We start from the raw sequence: 27,114 nt of genomic DNA, 5'->3' as shown, positions 1-27,114 counted from the left end.
TCAGAATTGGAATATAATTTTCATTCATAAAAATTTTGTATTGGAATTGAAATCCCCTTATTCCGATACATACGTTTGAAAATCAGTCCTAGTAGAGAGTTGTTAAATTTTTTTAAATATAAGCGATAATATCTAAACTACACTATATTAATCTAATTTTCTACTAAACGGAATTTAAACTTGAGCGTAAGGAAACGAATTCACTCACGTTTGCTAACCCACGTTTGCAAGTGGGAAGTTGGTCAAAATGAAAAAAAAAACAAAGGCGGGCCAAGAAATTGGACCCAAAAGAGAAAAAGGAGCAAAGAAATTAAGTGCACGTACACAATCCAACTACGCAAGCAAAGAAATAGAACCCACACATATAGTCCCCTATCGGCTGGCACCAAAACCGCAGCTCATCGACCACCAACTCCTCAAAGGCCCCCAAAACAATCAAAACTTACACCAATCTGAAAATCCTCAGAAACCCAGATCACTGAAAATTAGTCTTTCTCTTGTTTGAAATTTGAATTTGAAATACAGTTTGTGATGTCATTGGAGGTGGTGAAGGAAGACGAAGAAGTTTACAGCTGGAGAGAAGTGAAGCTGGCGTCGATCCCAGAGCTTGAGAGGGAGACGGTGGAGAGAAGGCGTGGCCGTGACATAGTCATCGCTGTGGATCATGGGCCCAACAGCAAGCACGCTTTCGATTGGGCCCTTATTCACTTTTGCAGGCTTGCTGATACCATCCATCTTATTCATGCTGTTTCCAGTTAATTCATTCATTCACTTACATGTTTTCGGATCTTGCTCTGTGTTTTCTGTTTTCTTTTTTAGTATCCTTATGAATTTTAATCTTAGAATTTTGTGGGTTTTTTTTGGTATCATCTTTGTGACAAATGCTATGACATAGGAGAAGTTCTTTCGGTGGGGCAAGTCCAATGGGACCTCGTGAAGTGGGACTCGCTTTTCGGGTTCACACTCAACCATGAGGTGAGGTCCCCGTAAGACGTGCCCCAGTTTATGGTTTGTTTTTTCAGACGTAGATGCATCTGAGTCTTACAGTGGGGCTCTTGTTTGATTTTCTCATGTAGCATGTAAGCGATTAGCCTAAGCAAATCTCTTCTTATTTTGGTACTTAGGTGTGAACAACGAGATTGTTTACGATGCAAGCCAGCTCCTGATGCAGAAGCTTGCAATTGAGGCATTTGAAGTTGCCATGGTGAGTATAATTAATGTTTGCACTTGAGGCATTAACTTGTGTTTGGAACATTATTAGCCATGTCTAATTTTATATCAGTTGTGGATGATGTAATTTAGGGCATAACCTGCACACGAAATCACATTTGTACAACTTTTGATCATCGAGTAAACTTGGCACCTTGTGCTGTCATTTGCAGCATTGAATTAGTTCCATGGTTATATAATATGTCATTCTGATGCATAAGCTTAATTTACTGCAATTATTTTGGATAACCCCAACATAGTCAATGACCATTTGGTTTAGTAGAATTTAGTCTCCACCTTTGTTTGAGGAATTCTTGAGTTCAAATCTCGTGAATGGGAGTTGTGTGGTAGAATTTATTACACACACAAATTCATGATAACCAACTTCAGATTATTTACTTTCCTTGGATGTTTAAATTTTGAACAATCTCTATGGGAATAGGTGAGGACGATTGCACGAATTGTGGAAGGAGATCCAGGTAAGGTAATTTGCAAGGAAGCAGAGCGTGTAAAGCCTGCAGCTGTTATCCTGGGTACCAGAGGCAGGGGCTTCATTCAAAGGTCTCTCTCTCTCTCTCGGGCTTTCCATTTCCTCCCATTTATTTCAACTATTTCATTCAAAGGTCCCTCTCTCTCTCTCTCTCTCAAACACAGATCACTTACTCAAATTTATTCTGGGATTTCTGCAGTGTACTACAGGGAAGTGTCAGCGAGTATTGCATGCACAACTGTAAATCAGCTCCTGTTGTAATCGTTCCAGGGAAAGGTATGACTTCCCATCTTATATATGATTGGAACCTTGAGCTTCATTGGATTTAGAGAATTGAAACATATAATATCTGTTTCTTGAATTGGCAGAAGCTGGAGACGAGTCATTGATCTAGCTAGTGGAACTCATGGTATGTATAGAACAGTTCTGTCCTGATTAATGTTGTGCAATTTCTATTAGTACTTTAGTAGCTTGCGTATGTAGTAATTCGAACTTGGAGGGTTTGTAAGAATCAATTGGCCAAGTCTTACCATTAATAGTTTATGTGGATGAAATGTTCAAAATTCATAGTATATGTTAAGCTGCAGGTATTGATTAAGATCTCTGATTATTTGAGTTTTGCCCAAGTTTTGCCTCATTGCTGATTGATTTGTTAATCTCAATTGATGGAACAATGTGAGTAAGGTTATGTGCATGAATTGGTCAGAATGCAAAGCTCCTTTATCAGTCTATAGACTCTATATTCTGAACTTTCAACTCTCAACAAGAGTTCTTAACCAAACAAAAAAAACTTTCAAATTTGGCCTCTTATATTCTTCGTAATTTTGAGTTTGCAATGTGTGTATGTGTTAGAGTATTGAATGATTTATTTAGGTAAGAAATAGGCTTACCCCTGTGTCGATACCTAGAAATATTGATATTGGCCGATATAGCGTAACAGCTGATATTTTCATCCTTGAGCAAGATATTTCTTTCACCAGCTTGTTCAGGGTACACAGTTTCTAATCCTTAGCCGCCCGTCAGAACCTAGCCATAAATTGTTAGGTTCATCTGGTAACCATTTTGGATTCTTTTAGCAAGAAAAAGACACAAACTTAGGAGCTCTGGCTACCTCCAAACAAATTTTTAGAGTTGCACCAATTTTTGCAATCTGCAGAAAGAATCTTTGTAGGTTTTAGCTTTTATTCCTTGGAAGGGAAAATTTTCACACAAAGTTGAGGTGGACCCAAGAAAAGGAAGAGGCAAAATCAATCATCTCTCACCATCAAGTGGAGCAAAGAAAATGAAAGAGATTATTTCTCTGGATGTGGCCAGGTCCACTGACCCACCCCTTCTCGCTATTATTTCTCATTGGTCGATTCTTGAATTTCTTGTCATGCATCATTTTTGGCAATGACCGTTTCAACTTTCATGTTTCTGTGAATTCATTATCGCGTTCAGATTGAATACCAAATAAATTCAATGTCTAAATTATCACCATTCATCATCGTGCGAATATTTTACATTGCCCAACTGAATTGGGTGTATAGACAAATTAGGGCCTTTAGGACATAACTTTAGACCACGTATGTATGGGCCTCATTTTACAATGTGTTTCTATAATACCATATCAAATTAATAATCGTTTAACCCTAATAATTCGCCGTGTTTATCGGTAAAACTATGTTCATAATTTATTTTGGTCACAATTGGATATATACATGATTCTCGATTTAGATGAGAATATAATAAATAAACGATTTGGATCATGAAACCAGATCACCGAATAAACCCTATATGTTAAGTTCTTGATACGTGTAGCTAGTTTAGACCCGTTATTGCAATGTTGCACATGGTAGCTAGGTTTTCCTTCTCATGTTCTGATAACCATCTATTGAGGGAGGATGAACCAAGTAGGGTAGCTGCTGTAATTGAGGAAGATGTTTATCGTCTCTTTGAGTTGGATCCAACCTCATATTTCAAAGAAATTCCATGCCCAAACTTGGCCTTATGAATCAGCCACATGAGAAGGGATAATGCAACACAATGTTTTTCCAAATACATTCGATTCTCTACACACACACAGACACACACACACACACACACAAAATTGTGTCAAGTTGCTTTCCCTCACTTTAAACAAATTATAATTCTTGAAAACCCATCAACACGTTTTTCTTTTAAGTGAAATATGAAGTAACATCTCACCCTTAGATTTTTGACAATGATAATTCAAAATAATTGATGTAAGGGCTCTGTGGAAGCTACCTTATTATTTACACTAGGCACGTGAAAACAACTCTAACCAATTGAATATAGTAGGAATGGATAAGCAATTTTGTCCTGTTTCTTTGCCAAATTGATTTCCTTGGTCTTCTTTAAATTTTGGTCACATCCTATTCATCATCACTCTTTCTCTGCATAATTATCAGGGTCTCTATCAACAAATATTATTATTCTTCTTCTTCTCCAAAGGGAGCTGGGTTGGTCCACAGGTAGGCTCATAGCCACTGTCCCTCATGTAGTGCTTGCTTGAACTTGTCTCTGAACCTTCATCCATCAGAGGGTCAACTTGCATTCTCCCATCAATTACAAGTATGATACGGCAATTTCTGCATTCCCATGACAGCTAGATTTGTCTTTCACTTCAAATTGGGATGGGGACATTTTATCTTGTAAAAGGATCTTGAATTGTGGCAGATGACGGTTACACAACCTCGTCAATAGTCCTTGGTAGCATAGACGACGGTATTTTGTCAATCTCGACAATGGTAAAAATCCGTCGTCTATGACCTTTTTTGTAGTAGTGTGGAAATTGCAGGGAACCCTAATTACCCCTTATTGGCTTAAAGTTGGTTTCAACCATAATGCTTGGTTCCATTTTCCATTTTCCATCAACCTTATTTTAGGGCTTCCAATTTGGTTCCCTATTAACAGGTTGGTGCTATAGTGATGATGGCATGATTTGTAGACAATGGAAGGTCTTTGTATTTTATTCATACTATGTTGCAGGTATACATACAAACATATATATATATATATGTTATGTACTTAGATAAGAAAAAATAATCTGGATCAGAGGCATCAAGTAAACTCTTCCAGTAATCAAATGAATGATGTTTGATTCACATCTCCATCTTTAAATTGCTAGCTTCAATAGACCCTGCAAAAAAAAATTGATAGGAGGAATCTTAGAGTCAACTTTAGCAGTAACTTTTTTTTTTCTTTCCTTTTTTACCTTCTCCAAATACAACAGAAAATATAATTGAACAATCAAAAGCATCATCATTATTGGATTGAGTGAATTGCAGCCTAAACTTTCTAAAATGGGGACCACTTCATCTTGAGTAAGACTTCACATAATGGATATACACCATTACCATTACTGACAGAAGATAGCTATTATATGGTTTACAGACTCAAAATTGCACCACACCTTTAACTGCTCCCCCTTTCTATCCAAAATGCTGAGGCAAGATCATAATCATATAAAGAAAACAAGGAAATCTCTACTTTTAATTTATTTAGGTGGAAAAAGGAGATAACCATTCATTTAGAAAACTTTAATTTAGTCCAATTAGAAAGGACATACTAAATTCCTGAGCAAAATCATTAGACATTTTGTGGGGTCTGTGTGGTCTCTATCAGATTCAGAGGTAGCCTAAACCTAATGATTCTTTATCATACAAACATGGAGTCATGGGCAATGGTATGGGAATGTAGGAAGAAAGATTAGTTCTATCTACCTGTAAATGGTTGCGATTGAAAGGGTGTTGTTCTTCCTTGTTGGAATTCCACATTGAAAAGGTTTTGTAAATCAGCATCCCAAATTGCAGTAGGAGGGGCTTGCTGCAGGGGGCATATAAGATCTACCGTCAAAACATTGCTAAATTTATAGTGTCTAAAATAGATGTATACATGAGTGTGGAGACATTACAGTGAAGCAGGATGTGTCGAGAAATGTTTCGGGGATCGATACAGGAGCACTGATGGTTCTTCGAAGCGCCAAATCAGAGGAATTTATCCCCATATCCAGGCCACAAGATGAAACCATTTGCTGTACTGGATTAAACTGCACATATGCAGAATTGGTCATTTCTGATGACATCCCAATAGTCTGAAAATTGCCCGCGCACGCAGGAAACATCTGTTGATTTTGAGGCAAAATGAAGAGTTATAAGTAACAGAAGTTTTGAACAAACAAAGTCTTTCTTTAATTCTCAAGCAAAGGAACATAAATTTTGCTAGAAACACTTTTGTGATAAGCCATTCAAGCAATCTTGTTCCCTTTGCCAATACTTTTTGACAACTAAATCAATAACAAACTCAAAGTCTTTGAAAACTTATTGATCTTATGGTAGTTAAAGTTTCCTGACCTCTTTCGCAAACAAATCGTCAATGTTGAAGTCAAGCCGCGGATTAACAGCAGCTAGTTTCATAGACAGGAACTGTTAATTATGAAGAGGATCCGTTTAATAATACAGAACAGCAAAAAGATTTCAAAGTATTTGAACCCAATCATGGGAAAAGATCAAATGTTATGTCACCTCTACTTGTCGTTGAAGAGATTGAACATAATTGATGATTTCGTCGAGCATCCCAGCCTTGCCAGTGATCTTGTTGCACCCTGGTACTAAATCTTGCAGATACTTCATTCTTTCACTGATTTTTTCCCTCCTCACCTGAATGATCACAATCAAACATTGGCATAAACAATTGAACAAGATGATCTGAAAAAGAAGAGACAAAGATTTATAAAAATCTGAAACCCCACTAGTCCTACTCACCCTCTCAGCCAAGCTGTGGCTATCAGTGGCCTGACCTCGCCGTGCCCGGACATGAATGTAATCAGGCTTTTGAACCTCAGAAGCTTTTGAATTGTCTTTTGAAGTATCACCAGAAGATTCTCTGTCGTTGTTTGTGTTGTTCTTGGTGCTGGTTTGCTCTGTGATCTTGGAGTCTCCCTCCTCTGCACACCCTTTCATTCTTTTCTCCGTGCTATCATCTTCTGCAGCTACAGCCTAGAAATCCCAAAAACAGAATATATGCATCAGCCAATTTCTCAAAACTGCCAAAAAGTTAAACCCCAAAAACTTTTCAATTTAAACAAAAACAGAGAAACAGAGTAGTCAAGAAACAAATTAAAGCAGACAAACAGAGAAGTCAATAAACAAATTTTTTATATTCTTCATGCTGAATAGAAAAGTAAATCATAACACCAAAAATGAAACATAGTCAAAACTACAGAGAACAATATAATTTTTCCTTTTTTCAAAAAATAAACAGCAAAATTCAGAAAAATGAGCATAGAGGCACACCTTATTGCTCTGCACCTTATCAGCCTTCCTCTTCTTAAAGCTTTCCTTCCCCGCAGGCGAGCTAATCTTCTGAGACAAAACGGCGTCGTTGGACTTCTTCTCAGCGGCCACAGTAGGTGGGCAGCTAAAAGTCCTGGAAATATTACTATTATTATTGTGACCATTAATCATCTCTCAAACCCTGCTGCGCCATTATTGTTCACGACCAACCCACAAGACCCATAACCCAATTCAGCCCATCTGTTTTCCGAACACGGGTCGGGTTTCACCGCCGAGTCACCGCACACCAAACCCATGAAGCCCTGAGCCTGACCCGCCGGAATCGGAACAGAGAATACTCCGCTAAGCTCGTTCCCGCTAAAATTGTACCCTTGCTGCTGCTGATGCAGCTGAATTGGATCATTGTGCTCGTGCTGGTGCCACTTCATCCGAGCCCTCTGCCGCTCGAGCACAGTCATGTCCGTACTGTTCCCGGCGAGGAAGGTGCCCGGGGCGTTCATACAGTTCAGCATCTCCGGCAACGCTCTGTTCATCACACAGACAAAAACAAACAAGCAGATTTTGGCCACCCACCGTCGAAAAATTGGAAATTATAGAGAGACGAACACAGAAATTGGAAGGGGAAATGAATTTTGCCGGGTGTGAAGAATAGTGGGTAGTGATTAGTTTTCGAAAATGTGGTGAGATTGGTTAGGGATTAGGGCTCATGCCCAACACGTTGAGGAGTTTTTGTAAGCAAAGTACGTACTGCGATTTGATCATAAAGTACTTTGAATTATGCAATTTAGGTAAAAGGGTATAATGGGAGCTGGTAGATGATGCGTTGGAGTGTGTGTATGAGACTCAGAGAGAGAGAGAGAGTCCTAAAAATGAAGGGCAGGGGGGTTAGGTATATATAAAGAGAAAGAAAGGGTTTGGCCGGAATCTGACAAAGAAATAAGAAATAGCCGGAATTATTAGAGAGAGAAAGAGAGGCTTAAGAAGATGATGAGAGAGAGAGAGAGAGAGAGAGAGAGAGAGAGAGAGAGATGGAGGCGGAGAGGGATGAAGCAAATGGGGCAGAGAGCCATCGAATGTATCCACATGAGCAGAGGCCGTGGGTTGTGGGCCATGTTTGACATGACCGCCACGTGGTCATGTCCTGACCAAAACGGAGAATGGTGGCTCAGACGGAACGGGGTTTTGCTGCTTTTGCTAATTCTGCATGATGACGACGACTGCATGCAAATTGTTATATTTATTTATTTATTTTATATAAAAACAAGAGTTTAAACTACAAACAGGATGAAATTTCTTACTTACACATACTATTAAGATGTTATGAGTCTTTTGATCAAAAACAATTTCGAAGCTAAAATTACTGGTTTACAAATCAAAAGTCATTTATCCACTAGTCGGCATGCAAATTGTAATTATAATCTCACTATTAATAAAGTTGCCCACTATTTGTTTGTGAGCGTCACGGCAAAATAGAATGACTTGAAATATGATTATGACATTGTTATATTTTAAGAATATTAGTTTTAATCATGTATTAATAATAATGTTCCGCTTAAGATATGATATGATGTCAATCAACTTTCTTTTTTCGTAGTTAACACCAAATTAAGATTGAGACGTTAAATTATTCTCTTTGCATGCAAAATCAATTACGATTGAGTGTATAAAAGTACTTGTCCTCAAGATTATAAAACATATCAAATCAATTACGAAATGTACAGTATGATATATTTACTATAAAGATGAATGTTACTTTTTATTTTGATCTTTATTTTTATCTTTATTACATCCAATGAGATAATTACAGGTGTACGTAATGAATACAGGTGTACGTAAGTTAAGTGCAGGCCATGTCGTTTGAACGCTCCAACCAAGGAGGCCATTCATGCTGGACAAACCAGAAAGAAAACATGTCACGCATTGGGCCTGCAAACTATGTAAAACTCAAATACGAAGAGGGTTAAAAATAGGCCCATCATGGTAATTCTCTGCAAACAATGTAAATGGTATTACCTACTTGAGGTACTTGATAAGAAGTCACATAACTTGAATTTTTTTTATATTAATGGTATATTTATTAATCCGTAATTAGATTAGGAGGAATTTAATTGAGGAGAAGTTGGATTAAAGAGACTTAGATTTTGGATTCCTATTGAAGTTGTTTACTAAACCATATGGATTGAGGATAGTTAGATTCCGAATTCATATTGAAGTTGTTTACTAAATCATATGGAATTGGGGTAAGAATGGTACTAATTATTAAAATTTCCTCGTTGTTTGGTTAAATTAGATGGTAAATTTGGAATTTTTAAAATTGTGTGAAGATATAATAGGTAAAAAAGATGAATTCCTAATGGGTTAGTTCTCCAGGAATTAGAATACCACCTCCCACCCAAGAATTAAATTCCTCCAAAATCAAAAATTCAATTCCTAATTTTTTATGGGCCTCACTTACTTTTTAATTCTTTGATGTGAAGTAAACACAAGAATCCTCCATAGGTGGGATTCAATTCTTACTGAGAATTTCAATCCTGATGAATAAACACACTATAAGTCCAATTTAGGCATCAAAGACTATTTGGCAAACACCACACCAGTGTTTATTTCCTTTGATTTCAGGTAATAAAGGACATTTTACTTGGCTTGTGGAAATCATCTCTCATATAAGGGATTTAAACTTTGACTGTTCCGATTTTTGGAAGAAAAATACGACTAAACTTAGTGCATGCATATTAACTCAAAATTTACAATAATTCGAATCTATAGATGTTCAAAATTTACAATAATTCAAAATTTACAATGTCTATCATCATCACTTGCCACAATTAAAGATGCATGCTCCTTAATATTTTCATATTCTCATATCGCATTGTTGATTTTTCTTTTATTCAACGAGAGACTGTCGTATATGAAATTTAAACTCAAAATGAAAAAAAGAAAAGAAAAGGCTGCTTGCGAGTTGTGAAGTAGATGACGTCTTACATTTCCCATTTGTAATCAAACAAGTAAATAACAGAGATGAGGTCACAGCCAATAAGTTTGCAATTCGATCGTCTATTTTAAGGAAGTTCACAGTATATCCTTCCATGCTTATCCCTGCATTGCACGTATAACAAAATCGGTTAGACCAAATTTAGCATGGAGAAAATTGGTGGATTTCTGCGCACTTATATAAAAGGGATATTGAGAGATGGGGAATCAAATCTAGAATATCGAATGTAAGGGTAAATATTCTTAACTGCCTTATCTACAAGCTTCTTGATATGCATGTAAAAAACTCAGTATGTTTTACTTTAGTTTTTGGATGAACTTGCATAATTCGAATATACTCTCTCTTTTTAATATCAAAAAGAGAAATATGAAGAAGTTGAGGTTTCACTTCAAAAGTAATTGGCAATGGGGTAATTTCACCTTCACATTCTTACAAATACCCTACATGTAACAATCAATTAAGCTACAAGCCCCTTACTATATATATATATATATATATATATATATATATTATGAGAGAAGAAAAAGGTTATGTTTAGAGGTTTATATTTTTATAATAAATAAATTATATGAAGAATTCTTTGAGAATATATCTAATATAAAAGACCAATCAATCAATTTCACTCATGAATTGATTTTCGACAAATCATTGGTCCCAACTCAGAAATTTTGACTAAGAAGGTTTGTTGGTAATGGAAGTTAGCATCTCCCGTTTGTCGTCATAGGCATTGACTCCACCTCATCAAATTTATACCTTAAACTTATTCAAGGCATCATATGTAATTAAGATCACACTTAAAAAGTGCTTAAGTGTGAAGAAAAACAATTATATATATATATAGAAATTCTCCATATGCGGACTTTTAGACGTTATTATCGTGCGGACGTCATGTATTTTATACTATCCCTCTTGCTTTCCTGCCTGTTTACAATAGATTCACACGATAATAAAGTGTGGACATCCAGATAAGAGAATATATATATATATATATATTTCCATGCAAACCACATACATATATAAAGGATTTTTGGATTTTTCCTTTTGATAAATGATAATATCTACAAACTTTTATAACAAACCAATACACTCAAAACAAAACTACACCGCCATAATGAGGCATTGAGGTTAACAACAAGTACGTATCAAACTCATCACAAATATATATCATTCTTAATTACCATCCATGTAAGTCGAACTTGAGACCTTTCTCTAACTACATTGTGACAAATATCATTATATCAAAGACCTAATTGGTGAAGATATATAATGGCATTAAGAACCATCTAGATTCTTAACAAGTTTATGTTATCGTAACATAACCTTAATTAATGATGCAACAGCTTGGATTGAGACTTTTGGGTTCAAATTATTCAAATCATTCTTTACTTGCAAATTCATGCAGCCATTTGAAGCTTGAAGCAACAGATCGTCCAGAGCGGATGAAGGCTACTTCCATTATCAATTCGTGGGCCCAAAATCATCTCTCTGCACCGCCGCCCCACACCCCCAAATCTCTCTCTCTCTCTCTCTCTCTCTCTCTCTCTCTCTGTGTAGTTGCATATAATAATGTTATAAATAAGACTAGGATATAGCTGAAGACAAATGGGACCTGGGCTTTCTCCATCTCATTTCCTCTATCACTTTCTCTGTGGTTTTTAATGAACAGAAAACTACTTTGGCCCCATACTTTTTTATGTCTTCCCATTTTTTTTTCTCTCTCTCTCTCTCAAGTGCTTTCAATGTTTACACTTGGTTTGACTAAACCCACACCCAAAAGTACAGTATATTTATAATCTTTAGGACCCCCCTCCCTTAAATATGTTAGATTTTTTTTAGATATTGTTTGGGTTCAAGTTCTACAAAACAAAGTTTGGGATCAATGGAGAGAAGTCACATGGTTGGGCCCCGGGGCACGTGCCAAGGTGGCCCCTCATTTTCTTACACTAAATTTATAATTTAATTGCTCGAAATAATTTTCATTTTCTTCCCTTCCCTTTCAAAAAAAAAATTTCCATTAGTTTTAAAAGTTAAATATTTCAACAACTTATCCAATATCTTTCTCTTTTTTTTTGCTTTTATGTTCTTTTTAGTTGATACATAACTAATTCATAAGTTACATATAGTTTAAACGTATTCCTGTAGTAAGTGTTGAAAATATCATATACGACATTTCGAAATTCAAAAACTCATACTTAGAGGAGTGATTAAACACTAATCAATCAATACGTTAATACAACGTCATCTCTCATTTGGATCACTCCACAACGTCATCTCATTATTAGGGATATGCCAGCCTTAACCTCCATCTTAATTACTAAAGATAATGGCTTTTAACAAATCTTTACGGTAATGGTGCATGCACTGCTACTATTTAAGGTCACCTTTGCCGAAGGCAAATGGGGCCTATTGGTGTTAGTGAACAGAAAACTACCCTAGCCCCTTCGTTTTTTTGTTGTTGGTGTCTTTTCTCTTTGTGCTTGCTCAAGTGGTTTCCATCTTTACATTTGGATTGACCAAAGCCCCAAAGGACTTAAGTACACTGAATAATATAATCTTCAAAGGCATCTTTAGATAAGACCAGCTGAGAGGGGAACCCCGGCCCTAAGATAGCAACAGGCAAGTGGGTTGTTCTTTATTTTATTTATTTATTTATTTGTTCCAATTCTTTTTTATCGAATTAAATTTATTTTTTTTCTTTTGAATAAATATGTTTTCAAGCACCAAAAGTATTGATTATATATTCTTGTGTTGATGCATTAGCTGGCTATATGATGCTTTGAAACAAAAAAGATCCCCCAAGATTTGGTGGTTGAAATGCTGGAAATGGGAAATAAACCCTACTGTGTTCACTGTAGAGTGAGACAAAGTAAGTAACCATATTGCTGCTGCTGCTCATACACAGTCATCATTTACGTGTGGTCCAATCAAATTCTATGGTGAGCAAACCCCCCTCCCTCTCTCTGTTGGCCGTTCAAAACCAGGTCCGTCTTCGAGCATGGGCATGCAAGGCGATGGTCTAGGGCCCCAATAAAAATTTAAAATTGTAGATAAGTATAAATGTTAAAATTCAATTACCTAATTTTTTTTCTTGGTGAGATGTCCAAAACAAATTGTTATATATCTTTTTTTAAACACCGAACGTTATATTTTACCATTTCTTTCCAAATAACTTGGTTTCATATGCTTGACTCTTGTATCATTTCATCTTTGAGGAAAAAAAAAAAAGCACATTTATAAAAATAAATAAAAAATTTGCACTTCTCGTGGAAACTATGGGCGTGCACAAATGAGCTCCTTTATAGCTTTTTACTCTAGAACACTACTCCCCTCCTTCCCTGAAAGAGGCATTCCTACTTCATGCAAATCTGACACATATGCAAAAATAATACATGAAAATCATAAAAAGAAAAATCTCTACACACATATCAAACTGTGATTGATAGGAAAGTAGGAGTTTCTGCTTCCAAGAAATGAGGCAAGTGTTTTCCTTTACTCTATGCCTCCAGAAATGAAGGCATGACATTGGTTGAAACCATAATTTCCAGCTTACAAAGCAAATAACTAATAATATAGTACTATTTTGTACAGTTTCAACTTATCAATAATCTTCTGCATCATCGCTGTAATAGAAGTGAGATTCAAGATAAGTTAGACTCACACTGGTGGGTGATTCAAAAGATACAATACACGAGATGATTGAGATTACATAAATTTATTTTATTTTATTTTTTAGTAAATGCATTCCAACATGATATTTTAATTAATTCCACTTATATTATAACTCGTACAAACTATTGATTCAATATACTAACTTTTAAGGTTTGGATATTAATAATAATTGTATCAAATACACAAATGTTCTTGGTCCAAGGACATAATTGGATGTCACACAATAAGTTCACCATTTGTCTAATTATAGGTAATAGGGTTGCCCATCTATGAACATGACAAGAATTCAAGCAACAAACATAGCTGGTTTTGATCACCTTGGAAAAAAAATTGTGGTTGGTCCAGCCAAGTCTTCATTTACACCTTATGCAGTGCTTTCCCATTTGCTTATATATATATATATATATATATATACATATACACAAAGAGCTATGTTGCTCAGCTCTCGAGTACTCTAGTTATTGATATTGTCAAATTTATTGAAGCTTCTAGGTCTTATCTTATCTTATATAATTAATAATAGAGAGGAGAGCCGCGAGAGAGATGGGTGAGGAGGCAATTGAAGATAGCATCCAGATCCGATGTTAAGGGAATCCTAGTTCTTGCAGGCCCTCCCCCTCTTCATTATATAATGAGAGAGAGAGAGAGAGAGAGAGAGAGAGATCACTGAACTTAGGCTTCACTGGAGACTGTTGTGTCTGTGCATGGCTCCATTCCCCTGTAGCTATTATATCTAGTCATACACACATACGGCCGATGGAGATGCTATGGGCTTCCTTCTCTTTCTTTAATGCCACAATGAGCTCATACCTCTCAGATCCACCTGTGGAGAGATATTTTATCTTTCATTACTATATTGGGGTTTTGGGGTCATGTGGTATGACATACCATGCGTCATCACTTCTATATGGTGGCTCATTATTAGCATCGACACTTCGGAACTGCCGAAGAGTGATAAGTTAACCAATAATTCTTGTGGGGATGTGAAGTGAAGAGTTGTCCATATCGGAAATTGAAGTAACCTTGTATGGACTTTTGATAATTGATTTTGAAAGGGTCTCAATAGGTACCACCTCGTACCAAAGCAAACCTCTAGGAATGAACATTTCTCGACACTATGTTACCTCGCCGTAGAGGCTACTTGAATTTTTTTGGGATAACTTTCTTAGTTTGATTTCTCATAAATTTTTTGAATAAGACAATGTTATGTTATATTTCTATTTAGATCAGTACATTAGATACTAGGTTATATGTTAGATGAGTCATTTGTTTATTGAGGTTTGATAAGAGTTTAAATTAGGTTATACCTTGAGGCCTAAAACCTTGTGAATTAAGAAAAGTTTTGAAGCCAATTAAAGGGGTCTTATTTATTTCCTTTTGCGTGAACTGTTATTTGATGGACTTAGAGTGTTAGTTAAGTCGGTCTTTGGTGATGAGTAGAGACGACTTGACTTACCCCTATATAAGCTTAAGACCCATCTCTCACCAAACACATTCTCTAACCCTAATCTCATCATAAAGAGATAGCATAAGCCTTAAGCCGTTCATGTCTTTGCTTGTGTTGTCGATGCCGTTGAATGAGTTCATAGGTCGTGTATTCTAGAAAGATGGTGTCAAGTATGTTTATATATATTTCAGTTTTTTGTGTGAAAGATCATGGACACATAAACAGTTCGTATCAAAGCACATGATTACTCACACACATTGAGATCGTTTCAAGCATGCCTATTGCGTTTTCTTTATCCGTTGATGCTATGACTATTTTTGGTTATGTTTAAAGTTTGATGACAGTTTAAACATGTTTTCTAAATACTATGAATGTTAAAGAATATGTTAAAAGCATGTTTCAATTGGTTTTTTCATATCATCAAAACTTTAAACCTATTTTTCACCTACTAAATGACCTTAAAACTCTAAAACTAGCCTTATGTCATAGCATAGCAATGATTTTTGTTAGTTACGTCATTCCCTATTCGGAAAGATATAAATAGTCAAAACCAGATATCGAAAACACCTAAAACACTATTCACAGCAGAAAACACTATTCACAGCCTTTTTTTTTAAGGGTTTTCTCTTAGATTATGTTTTGTCTGGTTATTTTTTTTGTGCTAGGAACTTGCCTTTTGTTCATATAATCAACAAATTTTTCATAATAAAACCAAACTTAAAATACTCCAACCCTAAAGAAATAACCAGAATTACATCATAACTAAATTACTTGATAAGTTTCTTCAACAAATAGAATATATCCTGTAATTTGTTTATAAGTCATAAGTAATATCTTGCCACAAAGGTGTGATACTTAATTAAGGAAGATTGCATATGTTACTCGCTAGTTTTGTGATTTAAAGTTAAACTGAAAAAACTGTTTCTCTTAACAAATTGAGAATCGGTTTTCTTAGGAAGTACTTATATATTCTTTTTGCAAATCCTTACAACATCGAATCCTTCCTCAATTAATTTCTCACAAAATTGAAACACACTGGATCAAACTTTAAAAGATGGAAGTTTGATCTTGAAGTTGCCTTTAGAATGAATGAGAACAGTTACGCTCTCACTCATGATTATACTTAATTCAAGTTAGCTGTTTCGTTTATGTATCTTGTAGTACGACTCTGAAAGCTGAGGAAAAAAAGAGAAGCATCTAACGTTTAATAGGTGTCACTAATGTCAACTTATCATGAATGAGATTCTACTAAAGAATATAAACGAGCCAATTAAGAAACGGAACAAAGATGAATTGCGGCGAAAAACGTTGAGGTGCAGTGACGACATCGGCTTTATGGAGGACCCATAAGGAGGTACACGCTCGACTATCTTTAATTCCTATTCTTCACCAACTCTTCTCTCTAGTTTTGTGTGAGGTTTGCTTGATCTCCTAGATATGCAAATCTATCTTTGTACAGCAAACTCTAAATTTTAACTGTGTGGCGAAGTAAAACAGTAAAATAATAGTTGGGTGAGAGATTGGTTTAATTTCCAAGATAATTGTATTAATTATATCCACAAACTAACAACTCAGTCACTTGTTTTGTGGATCTCCTGTTGTATATTTGTGGGCAGTGCAATCCAACTTCTCTATGAAGAAACTGTTTATGAGGATAAGACGAGACATAGATGAAGGAAATAGCTTTTGCTTTTCCTAAAAGACATATAATAAGTGTTTGCATGGAGATCATCGCATGGATGCATGCATTTAAGTGTAAGGATATCAGTCAAAGCATAAAATTATGGTCAAAGACATAATATATGCCAGCAGCCAGCTACCCCATCAATTATAGACAGCAGTACAGACAAGTTCCATGTCGGGTTCTGCTTCGCCATCACGTCCTCCAACCCAACATGCCACTACATTTCTCCTACCAAAAATAAAACATGTACGTACATTTCTAATTAATTTTCTGGTTCTTACCCAATTTGGCGATCCCATCTTTTTTACTTTATGTTGCCAAACCCTGAATATCTTTCATTAATTAATACTAACATTAGCCAAAAATCCAACTTGTCACTAGATATCAAAGATTTAGAACTAACCCAACGGGTGTTCGAGATTGGTTAATCACAAGAAAAATTATTCTGTTTAATGATAGCACCACGTGACACAGTCATATGACATAACATGTTTTGTTTATGGCTTACATTTTAGGGTTTAATCTTTTCTTTTTATACAAAGAATATTGAAAGAGAGAATCGATCACAACATTTTAAGTGGCAGACGGGAATTCTTGTAATAACTTAAGCCACAAATCTCTAGCATTTGGAGTTTCATATTTAATAATTAAACATGTGGTATAATTAAGCACAGCCTATCAAATGTATTTTTAATCTACTTTTTCTCTGCTTCACAACCAAACGGGCCCTAAAGTTTTGTACCTATCTTGGTTGTCAAGACGCACTCTGAGCATCCATTGGTCAGATTCAGCTTGGAATAACTTCTTGCAGTTTGGGTCAACTCTGTCTCAATTTAGCCAGGCATGACTTGAAATTCTACGTTAACATCAAGTGTTGAATTATTAAACTTGATGGATGATCATTTACACATTCCCTAGACCTTGTTGAAAGTGCATTTAGATTGAAGCGAAGAGAATATGCAAGAAAACATATCTAAGTCATGCCAATCTAGTCGTGTTTAAAGAATTAATTCATCAATGACCAATTATCGGAGGACATCCAAAGAGAACCAAAATTTTGAAACATTTCAAGCAATAAGCATAGCTGCCGAGAATAGGAATAAGATGGGTGTCCAAATATAAATCCCTCTAATTGCCGCGAAACCTTTTTCCAAGAATATATACATGATACCATATCTTCATAAGCTAAATTAAGAATCTACCCACTAGCTAGCCTCTCTCTCTCTCTCTCTCTTAAGGGACTGACTGATATCACAAACATATCTACCCACTAGCCTTGTACACTTGGATTCATAGACATCCACAGCCATTTTTAGTTCGAATCAAGAAATTCAGGGTCGTACAAGAAACAGCTTGACATGAATGCTTCCACCAACTTAGATGATGTTTTGTGCTCTTTTTTAATCAAGGACACAAAGAGAAGGAAACCCATTTGTTGAAATTAGGGTTGGGTGACATACGCATATTAATATTAGTAAAAGAATATGAGAGAGTCGACATTACCACATGAGTGGTTTTGGATGAGTATTGGGAACAAGGACATATTGAAGGCCTAAATGACATCATAGGGTTGAAATGAAAGATTTTTGTATTGGATTTGTAGGATCAATAGGAGAATTTTAGGGTTAGGAGGTTAGGTGATTAGGTGGAGGGGAGACCAAGTTGGGTAAGTGTTAGCAGAAGATCTTTGTCATTCTCTCGCAACACCATATGGGTGTGTTCCCAAAATTTTAATATGCATAAAACTCACTTCAACTTGCATATTAGTCTACAATTTCCCTTGTATATATGCATACATTGTCTTCCAACTCATTATTTGCTAGCTTGTGTCCCCCCTAGCTCCTAATCCCTGATCTGCAACCTGCTGCTGATGTGTATACGTGCCTACTTGCCATTTCTTCTCTTCTACCCATCCCAACCCTTTTTCAAACGATATTAATTATATCAAATTTATTCATTAAATACCTTAGCATAACTCAAATTGAAGCGTTTGGCCAGCTTCTAATGATATAGATAATATATTTTAGTAGGCAACAATATGCCTTATAGGTTTTTAAAGTACATATTTGCTTACTTTATTTGCGTACTCCTTTAGAGACGCTCTTAGAGTACACATGTTACCGGTTTAATAAATTAGTTAAAAAAATAAAATAAAAATGTACTTATCTGTTCATATGAAAGCTATGAGTGCATACAAAGGGGCCCTATTGTAGCTTTGCCCCGGACCAGCTCTCACTCACAAGATACACACATATACAAAATAATAAATAAGAATAAAAATTTGGTAACCAAAAAGTAAGTGTATTGTGAAAGTTAATTAAAGTTAAGAACAAACTTTAACTTAATAGTATTTCTCTTGTCAATATTGAAATAGGTTTCAAGTTGACATAGCCCGTTCTCCAGTAATTAATTTGGTCATCGCATTTTCTTTATCGTCACTGGACATAGACAGGATTAGTTTTACTGTCTCAAACAGGGATGAAATATATAATCCAACAAGCATCGTCATGTTCATACATGGGCCTATCATTTCCAAGACACAGACAGTGGCATCCTTTTACACTTCCAGCAGTAGTTTGGAGCCCAAACATTAAATTTTATTCTCCCTTAATTATATACGTGATATATTTTGCTGTATATATATATATATATATAATAAAAAGGTATTCTTCAAATAAAATTATTTGAGAGATCTCTCAATAGAAAGGGACTGTATATATATCTCTCTCTGTATATTAGGTGATGAACTTTTGTCTTAAAACCTAACAATGGTATTAGGGAAAATCTAAACATATAACAACATATTGGACCATGGCACGTGGGTCGATTGCTACTTCAGAAATGCAATTAATGGAGGCAAATTGTGAATTGAGAGGTGTAAGGTGAGCTCTTGGTGCAGATAGTGATAGCATATGATATAAGCTCAGTGGAGTAGTGGGTTTTAGAAGAGAACAGGTTTAACAGTACTGGTAGTGGAAGCTTGATTATAACAAATGCACTCATTGGCAGACATTTATATTGATATATATGTTCATAGAAACTCTTGCATCCTCTTGTATTTGGCGTACAGAAGAGACATATAGTTGACATTATTCTTAATATTCATGGGGTCCAAGATTACATTGTCCATTTTGGTTGTCATCCAATGAACAACTTATATATGATATGTATAATCACCCGCACAACATACGTAGTAGATAAATCTGAGTGTTTTGCACTCATGAGATTCTACATGTGCGTTTATCATTAGGTTGAATAAATTTCTTCAAATCACGTGAATAGTCAAGCGTTTAATCCTATATTCGCATTCTTAATTGCCATTTTGCACTTTTTTGTGAGTGTTTTAGAATTTCAAATATAATTAGTATAAGGAGCAATAAGGTGAAAAACTGAGAGTGTGAATAATGTAGTTATTCTAATGATATATGAATGGTACCAATCAGCGTATCTTCTTGATTCATCATGTTTTCCCCTTTAGTCAGATTATAACATAATTCAATGAAAACTAAGAGTGTGAATAATAACTAATGATATGAAAAGTACTGATTTGCATGATTCATCATGTTTCCTGCTTTAGTCATATTATAGCATAATTCTCTTGTGACCCAAGAAAAAGTTGCATGATCATGAATTTAAATTTCAGTGAAGTATATGCTTGGCATTTCATTGGGAAAATTTTATGTGGGTACCCCCGACCCAACTGCAAGATATTGGTGGGGATATTGGTCCTATGATATTATGATGGTGCCCGGTTGGGTGCAAGCAAAGTCAATTTGATCATGAAACAGCCAGCTGTAACAAGTCATTATTAAAATATGATGTACTTGTGTGTGTGGTGTGTGTCACAGAGAGAGAGAGAGAGAGAGAGAGAGAGAGAGAGAGTTGTGTTCCCAAAGTCTATCTTCTGAACAAGTAAATCCCGGCCCAGAAAAATCTTACCCAGTATTAATGATTTTCAAGGACGACTAAGAAAGAACGAGGGTAAAAAGCGAAGTACCCAAATCCATCAACTTTTCAAAAGGCAATGAGATAATGGTAGTGATTATATATATATATATATATATATATATATATGTGGAGATCATATAATGTTAGATAATCATATGCTAGCCAAAAGAGTTGGAGAATATGAAGGTTACCAATGTATGTCAAGACCACCTGTAATCAAACTTCTGATAGTCGCATATTAGACAACTACTAATGTTAAACTCTTAATTCTTTTGCATGTTGGTTTCGTAAGGGTAAGTTCTACTCATGAGCTCGTACGAACTAAATTCAACTATTAAAAGAACAGGTTTAGAATGTATTATAGGTCCCATCTTCAATTCGCTCCTCTCTCAATAAGGCTTCGCTTGCAATTTAAAAAAAAAAACAGTAACAGAACCACTTATGGATACTTGCACTTCTGTCCCAACAGAGACAAATAGGCCTGTTAAATTGGGTTTGTAAATCTTTGCAATAATTGAAAGGATTAGAGAGGAGGGAGGCCCTCTTCAAAATCACTCCAATTGATGCCCTTCTCATAGGGCCAACCAAGGCTTTACATTTGATGATGTGAAACCCAATTTTTTGTTGGGCAACTTAAAGAGTTGGACCTTCTTCGTGGGTTGTGTGTAGAACTGTATATATTAATTGGCGTGACCACAAACTTGATCGTTGAATTGAAAATATCTAGTTCGTAAATTACAATTCATAATCCCCTTCTAAAACAAAGCATCCTGTTCAAACTCCAACCACAATTTTATTTTATTTTATTTTTGTTGAACCACAATTGTCTCTTCCTTTGCTTATAATTTAAAAGCTTAAAAGATTTTTAGTTTTCTATTTATTGTCAATTTGTTTTGGATTGAATGCTCACATTTTATTATAGAATGCTATTGAGGTGTTGAGCACAACAATCCACGTGCTTTCAGTCAAACAAAGTATATGAGAATCTTCAGATATTTCATATATGCATTCTTCTCCAATATGAAGGTATTTATAAAGAAGTATAAAGATGTGCTAACCCTATGATAAGAAATAAATCTAAATTACCATAGGACTAAATAAACTGGTAAGTAACCAAAATTTTAACTTAATAAGGACTCGCCAACACTTTCACGACACCTAACGTGTGCGTTGTTTGTGTAATAGGCTTAAACGATGCCATGTGTGGGGGTGTGTTGATAGTCTAAATTCCGATATCCCCTTAACTAATATTTTAAAAGATCATCTTGAGCATACACTCATTGCCAATTGGTTTTTGCTTGAATGCTCACATTCTAATAGTTGGTACTCTCTGATAATGTTATTTTCACAACATAGAATTTCTCACCATCTTGAGCATCTGCACTCATTGCCAATTAATTTTTTAATTGAATACTCACATTGTAATATTTGGTACTCTCTGATAATGTTACTCTCTCTCTCTCTCTCCTCTTGCAACACATTTTGAGAAATCCAGGTCCAACTTGTAGAAGAAATATCACTGATCTATATCATCGATGAATTGTGAGCGATTTACATTATTCCCATTGGTTGGTGCTCAAGACTGGCACATCTATCTACTTATCCTCAAACAGACAATGGCCGGAATAAAATAATATATTTTATATGGCTTTACATAATTTGGTTTCTCTCTTCGACAGAGATTCCTCCTTTTATATGTATATATTATGCTTTCCCTAGCCATTTCATGGACCAGGTGTGAGTGGTGGATATAGATATGAGTTATTGTAAAGTCACAGTTTCCCCTACTTTGATATCAAGCTTTTGAAACACCTTCCATCTTTTTAGGAGGACCACATGCAGTAGGAAAAGGGCCTCTGTGATAGGCAGTTCGGCCATGAATGGAACCTGTCGAAGAGTCGTCTTAGACGCTGAATCTCCATATATCACAGATTGGTGTTGAAGAGGACCACTTCTAACTATAAAGTTAAAGAGACCCCAAGATCTGTTGCCTTTTTCAACAAATAATCACCCGCCAGACTAGTCCCAATCAATTTCAAATAATATACCAAAAACTTAGGCAACTTGGTTTGGTTGTTAATGGCAGCTTTCTCTTTACAGAATTAGTTTCACGGAAAAAATTTGTGGGGTTGTTATTGTTACGTAGAAGTATGACACATAATATCTTGTTCTGTCACTCAAAAATATTATGCGATAGTATATATCAACCATATTTAAATTTCGATGATTTAATTGACTGATAAATAGTAATGAATATGTATGTACTTTTAACTCACTGATTTCATGAAAAACTCATAATAGCTAGCATAATGTGCAATGCAATTCATTCTCCACAACGTCATGCTCTTTGAGGCACGTAATAATCCCTCCCTCTGTAGTCTCATTCCTCGAAAAAAGTATATATCTAGAGTGATTCGCTTATTTTATACATGCATACCCCAGTCTTGTTTTGATTCCGAAAGTATTAATAAACACCGAAATAACCTAATTGGGAGAGATTTCCATTCTTTCCATTCCCATTTCAGGTTAGTAGACTGTTACCAACTGATTTGAGAGTAGCATTCAAGATCTTAGGTTTCTCCACCTGTTGTCAACTGAGTTGACCAAATAGACAACCAAGCCCCAAGAGTTTGACTTGGAGATAGCTCAATCAAATATATTCCCTCAAATGGAGATAGGAAAGGAAGAAATGAATAGGTTTTGATATGTGCTTCCTAGAGCTATCGTTTTTCCTTACCTTCTTTCTCTTATTTGAAGTATACCTGCCAAAAGTTTCTGCTAATATTTTGGATCACCCTACGACCTAAATGATAATGTTACAATTGTGACAGATTAGAACAGGTATATTCTAAGTGATAATGCGGGCACTACTACTACACATCTCTTTATCTTATCACTAGAGGTTACTGGACCACTGCTGCACATCTTTTTGCTACTTCACCTGAGTTTCTACCGTCAAATAAAAGTGAATAAAAATAAAAATAACTGGCCAATGATTCACCGCTTAGAATGGAACGTTAGGCTCCTACGTACCAATCAACTGACACGAAACACCCAATCCTATCCTATCCAAGTAGAAAACTTGCAGCACCTGTTGACTATCTCCTTAATAATGCATTTTACATGCAGAAACAAACAACTTCATTTTAATATCTATAAGATACAGTAGGGTACGGGGCTCAGGTAGCCAGCTAGAAGTTTTGGAATGTTGTTCAGAAGAAAGATCCGAAAACCTAATTCCAAAGATCTGAAAATTTAATACAAACAAGTAACATCTCTGCTCTGCATGAAACCCGATTACCCAAGTACATCCTCTTTGGCTCTTTGCTTTGTCCTAAAGATCCTGTCAGTGATCACCAATTCACCCTCACCTTGTGATCAATCATATCCTCAGCAGTACACCCCTTTGATATCAATACAGTTCTTGATGGGTTATTACTTATGAGGGGAAAAAAATAGTAGATTCAGTAATTATCTCAGCCACAATTAAATCCACTATAAGAAATCTAAATATTAGATATGGATGAATTTGTGGATCAATATATATTACTCACAGTACGTAATTACTAGCCAAGCAACTATGAGTAAATGATAAGTTTTAGTACGTAAACTGCAAATACATGTAATTATATGTAAACTACACTTTTTACTTAAATTCAAGCGCTTTGATTCACGGGAAAAGTTTGAACTTATTATTAAAATGTGAGTATTTCATTCAAAGCCAATTGCAAAATAATATAGATCTCTACATTTTTTTACGCTTTTAATATAAACTTTCATCATTTCGATGTGGAATACTCTCAACAGTTCTAACAAATATTTGAATTTACAACTTTTAAACTCTTGATGTAATGATATTTATATTTTACAATTCCTTATGCCCGTTCTTTTTACCACTTAAATCTTATGTGGGTTTGAAAATAGGAAAAGGGCTAAGAGAAAACCATGAGGTGAAAGATGCATACCAGAGTCTGATCGGGGAGTGAAGGTGACCATTAATGATCCGTAAGTTTTTCATCTTTCAATACCTTTTTTTTCTTTCGAGTACTTTTGTTGTCTAATGTGCTCCACTCTGACCTTTTGTGCTCTCTCTCTCTCTCTCTCTCTCTCTCTCTCTCTCATCAATTTAACCTTTGCCAGAAGCTTTTACGCATTTAGTATTTCCATCAATCACGTACATCCAGCTTAAGCAAATATCCGAATAAGACATTTCACCTATTAACCAACAAAAATGTAGTACAAACTACATTATCTGTTTTTTTTTAAGCACATTTGACATTTGAGGAGGGGGGTGTTTACACAAATATTCATTAAGAGTTTAGGAGTTTTGAACTTCTGCTCACATGAATAGAAGGGAAAAACTCAACCAACTAAGCTATACCCATTGTCACTAACTACGTTTTCTTTTGTTTTTAACTACTTGGTCAGACCAAAAAATTTGACCTTTCAAATTCCTCTCTCTCTCTCTCTCTCTCTCTGCGCGCTTGTACCTTGAGATTCTTCAGTTGTGGCTCCAAAAGGAGACGAATCATGCCTCATTTCTCATTTTGGCTTTATATATTCGCCAACTGGCTTATTGCTCCACTCCATCGCTCTCCACCACTACTATTTATAGGCAAAGCACCTAGCCATTTCTTGCACATATACCATCCCTAGCTTCCCCTCTAACCCTGCAAGCTACACATATGCACCTTTCTTCTTCCCCTTTTTCTTTATTTACACAGCCCTTGAAACCTTTCCATTAGTTGTAGAATTTGCGTAAATTAGTATTTAACTAGCTTTGGGTTGTTTGATTAACTCATTAATGGCGTCCCTCCAAAAACATAACTCCTCCTGGACACCAAAACAGAACAAACTCTTTGAAAGAGCACTGGCCTTGTACGACAAGGATACCCCGGAACGGTGGCAAAATGTGGCCAAGGCTGTTGGTGGGAATAAAACAGCTGAGGAAGTCAAGAGGCACTATGACATCCTTCTAGAAGACCTCAGGCAAATTGAGTCCGGCCACGTTCCTATTCCCAACTACAAGTCCTCCTATGGCGGTGGTGGTGGTGGCCGCGGCAGCAGCAGCAACATTAATGTTGATGAAGAAGAAAGGTACATCACATCCTCTATCTTTTTCTTGTACATGCAAGATGGAGTGGTTGGAACAATGATGCCCTAACAAATTTTAAAATCATTTTTTATTTTGTCAAGTGAATTTGACTGAAACTATTTTTGTTTTCGAAGTTTACACATTCTTAATAGCATGCTTAATTTTATTCAGTATGATATTTGAACCGTCTTTCTGACCACATTTAGCTGATGGCATGATGCATTTACACCATGCCGATAGGCCAAGCATTTGGATATTTCGGAGAGATTACTATTTGTTCTTATTTGTTTCGTATCATTTTACCTATTGTTACCTCCACCCATACCTTTGCTAACAACACATTGCTTGCTTGCTTTGCAGGCTTCTGAAGTATCTTAAATTGCAGTAAAGTCCCAGTCGATTGCCACCTTTTCATGAAAAGGTTGACTACATGTCTCCCTAAAATAAAATGTGCCTCTTTATATGTTCATCTCTCTCTCTCTCTCTCTCTCTCTCTCTCTCTCCACAGCTCCACAGTGTAATTGATGTCAAAAAAAGAGGTTAATGAAAATCTGAGGAAAATTCATAGATGTGATCAATACCACAAGCAAAGAGATGTGCAGCAAATCAAAACGCATATTGCACCCAAGAGCTGCTAATAATAATTTTTTTATTTCCCATCAACATTGACCAACCAAATCAAGCTGGCAAGTCTACTTTATAATAATACTAAAGCAATGTGGAGTCATTCTATAGGGAGGGCTTTATATAGGCCTTTCGATGAGGTCCTATTTATCAACCGTTGGATTAATCTAACTAATTTGATCAAATGCTTAAGAGATATGATCTCATCTAAAAACATTAAATAAGGCCCTCACTATAGCATTCTTGAAGCAAGCGATGTGATTCCCCAATGTGATTCGATTTGAATCAAAATATTCCAAGTAGGTAAGTGAAATGGTAAAACTTGGCCCTCTGCTCGGCCCAAGCCTAAAATTTCAGCCTGAGAGTTTGGGCTGGTTGATGCTGAAATTATTTATTACTCTTATAATTTTGCATTCCACTATGGGCTTTTGCTTGATATGCATATTAGGCCGATTTATAATTAATTAGTTTGAGGCTTCTATAGATCTGATCATCCAACCCATTTACCATTAGAGATATTTAGTCAAATACTCATTCTTAGCACTAAAACTATAAATAAATCATACACCATTTAATTTCTATAAACATACCCAAAAAATACTCAAAAAATGACAGCTGGCCATATTAAATTTAATTTTAATTATTAAATTGCTTTGATA

At 35.7% G+C, this 27,114-nt stretch overlaps 3 protein-coding genes across 3 annotated transcripts; 2 read left to right on the top strand and 1 right to left on the bottom strand.

The window, feature by feature from the left end:
* The first annotated feature begins 392 nt into the window (after positions 1–392).
* Positions 393–2,297, top strand: RD2 (Adenine nucleotide alpha hydrolases-like superfamily protein). Its single transcript, XM_008238687.2, has 5 exons — positions 393–754; positions 1,125–1,204; positions 1,652–1,770; positions 1,899–1,975; positions 2,068–2,297. The coding sequence occupies exons 1-5, from the start codon at positions 532–534 to the stop codon at positions 2,091–2,093; spliced, it is 525 nt and encodes a 174-aa protein (XP_008236909.1). The 5' UTR covers positions 393–531; the 3' UTR covers positions 2,094–2,297.
* A 2,351-nt stretch (positions 2,298–4,648) lies between these two features.
* On the bottom strand, positions 4,649–7,672 carry LOC103335662 (transcription factor bHLH63). The gene is made up of 8 exons (XM_089054250.1): positions 7,203–7,672; positions 6,997–7,167; positions 6,466–6,699; positions 6,226–6,360; positions 6,055–6,126; positions 5,616–5,825; positions 5,425–5,527; positions 4,649–4,841 (listed from the first exon to the last, which is right to left on the bottom strand). The coding sequence occupies exons 1-8, from the start codon at positions 7,527–7,529 to the stop codon at positions 4,804–4,806; spliced, it is 1,290 nt and encodes a 429-aa protein (XP_088910376.1). The 5' UTR covers positions 7,530–7,672; the 3' UTR covers positions 4,649–4,803.
* A 17,598-nt stretch (positions 7,673–25,270) lies between these two features.
* On the top strand, positions 25,271–26,400 carry LOC103335660 (protein RADIALIS-like 3). Its single transcript, XM_008238685.2, has 2 exons — positions 25,271–25,833; positions 26,192–26,400. The coding sequence occupies exons 1-2, from the start codon at positions 25,541–25,543 to the stop codon at positions 26,217–26,219; spliced, it is 321 nt and encodes a 106-aa protein (XP_008236907.1). The 5' UTR covers positions 25,271–25,540; the 3' UTR covers positions 26,220–26,400.
* Positions 26,401–27,114: the final 714 nt, after the last annotated feature.

The sequence above is a fragment of the Prunus mume genome, linkage group LG6 (assembly GCF_029339155.1).
Source record: "Prunus mume cultivar Tortuosa linkage group LG6, ASM2933915v1, whole genome shotgun sequence".
NCBI lineage: Eukaryota > Viridiplantae > Streptophyta > Magnoliopsida > Rosales > Rosaceae > Prunus > Prunus mume.
The sequence above is the reverse complement of the archived record's forward strand: the minus strand, read 5'-3'. Positions and strand labels throughout refer to the sequence as shown.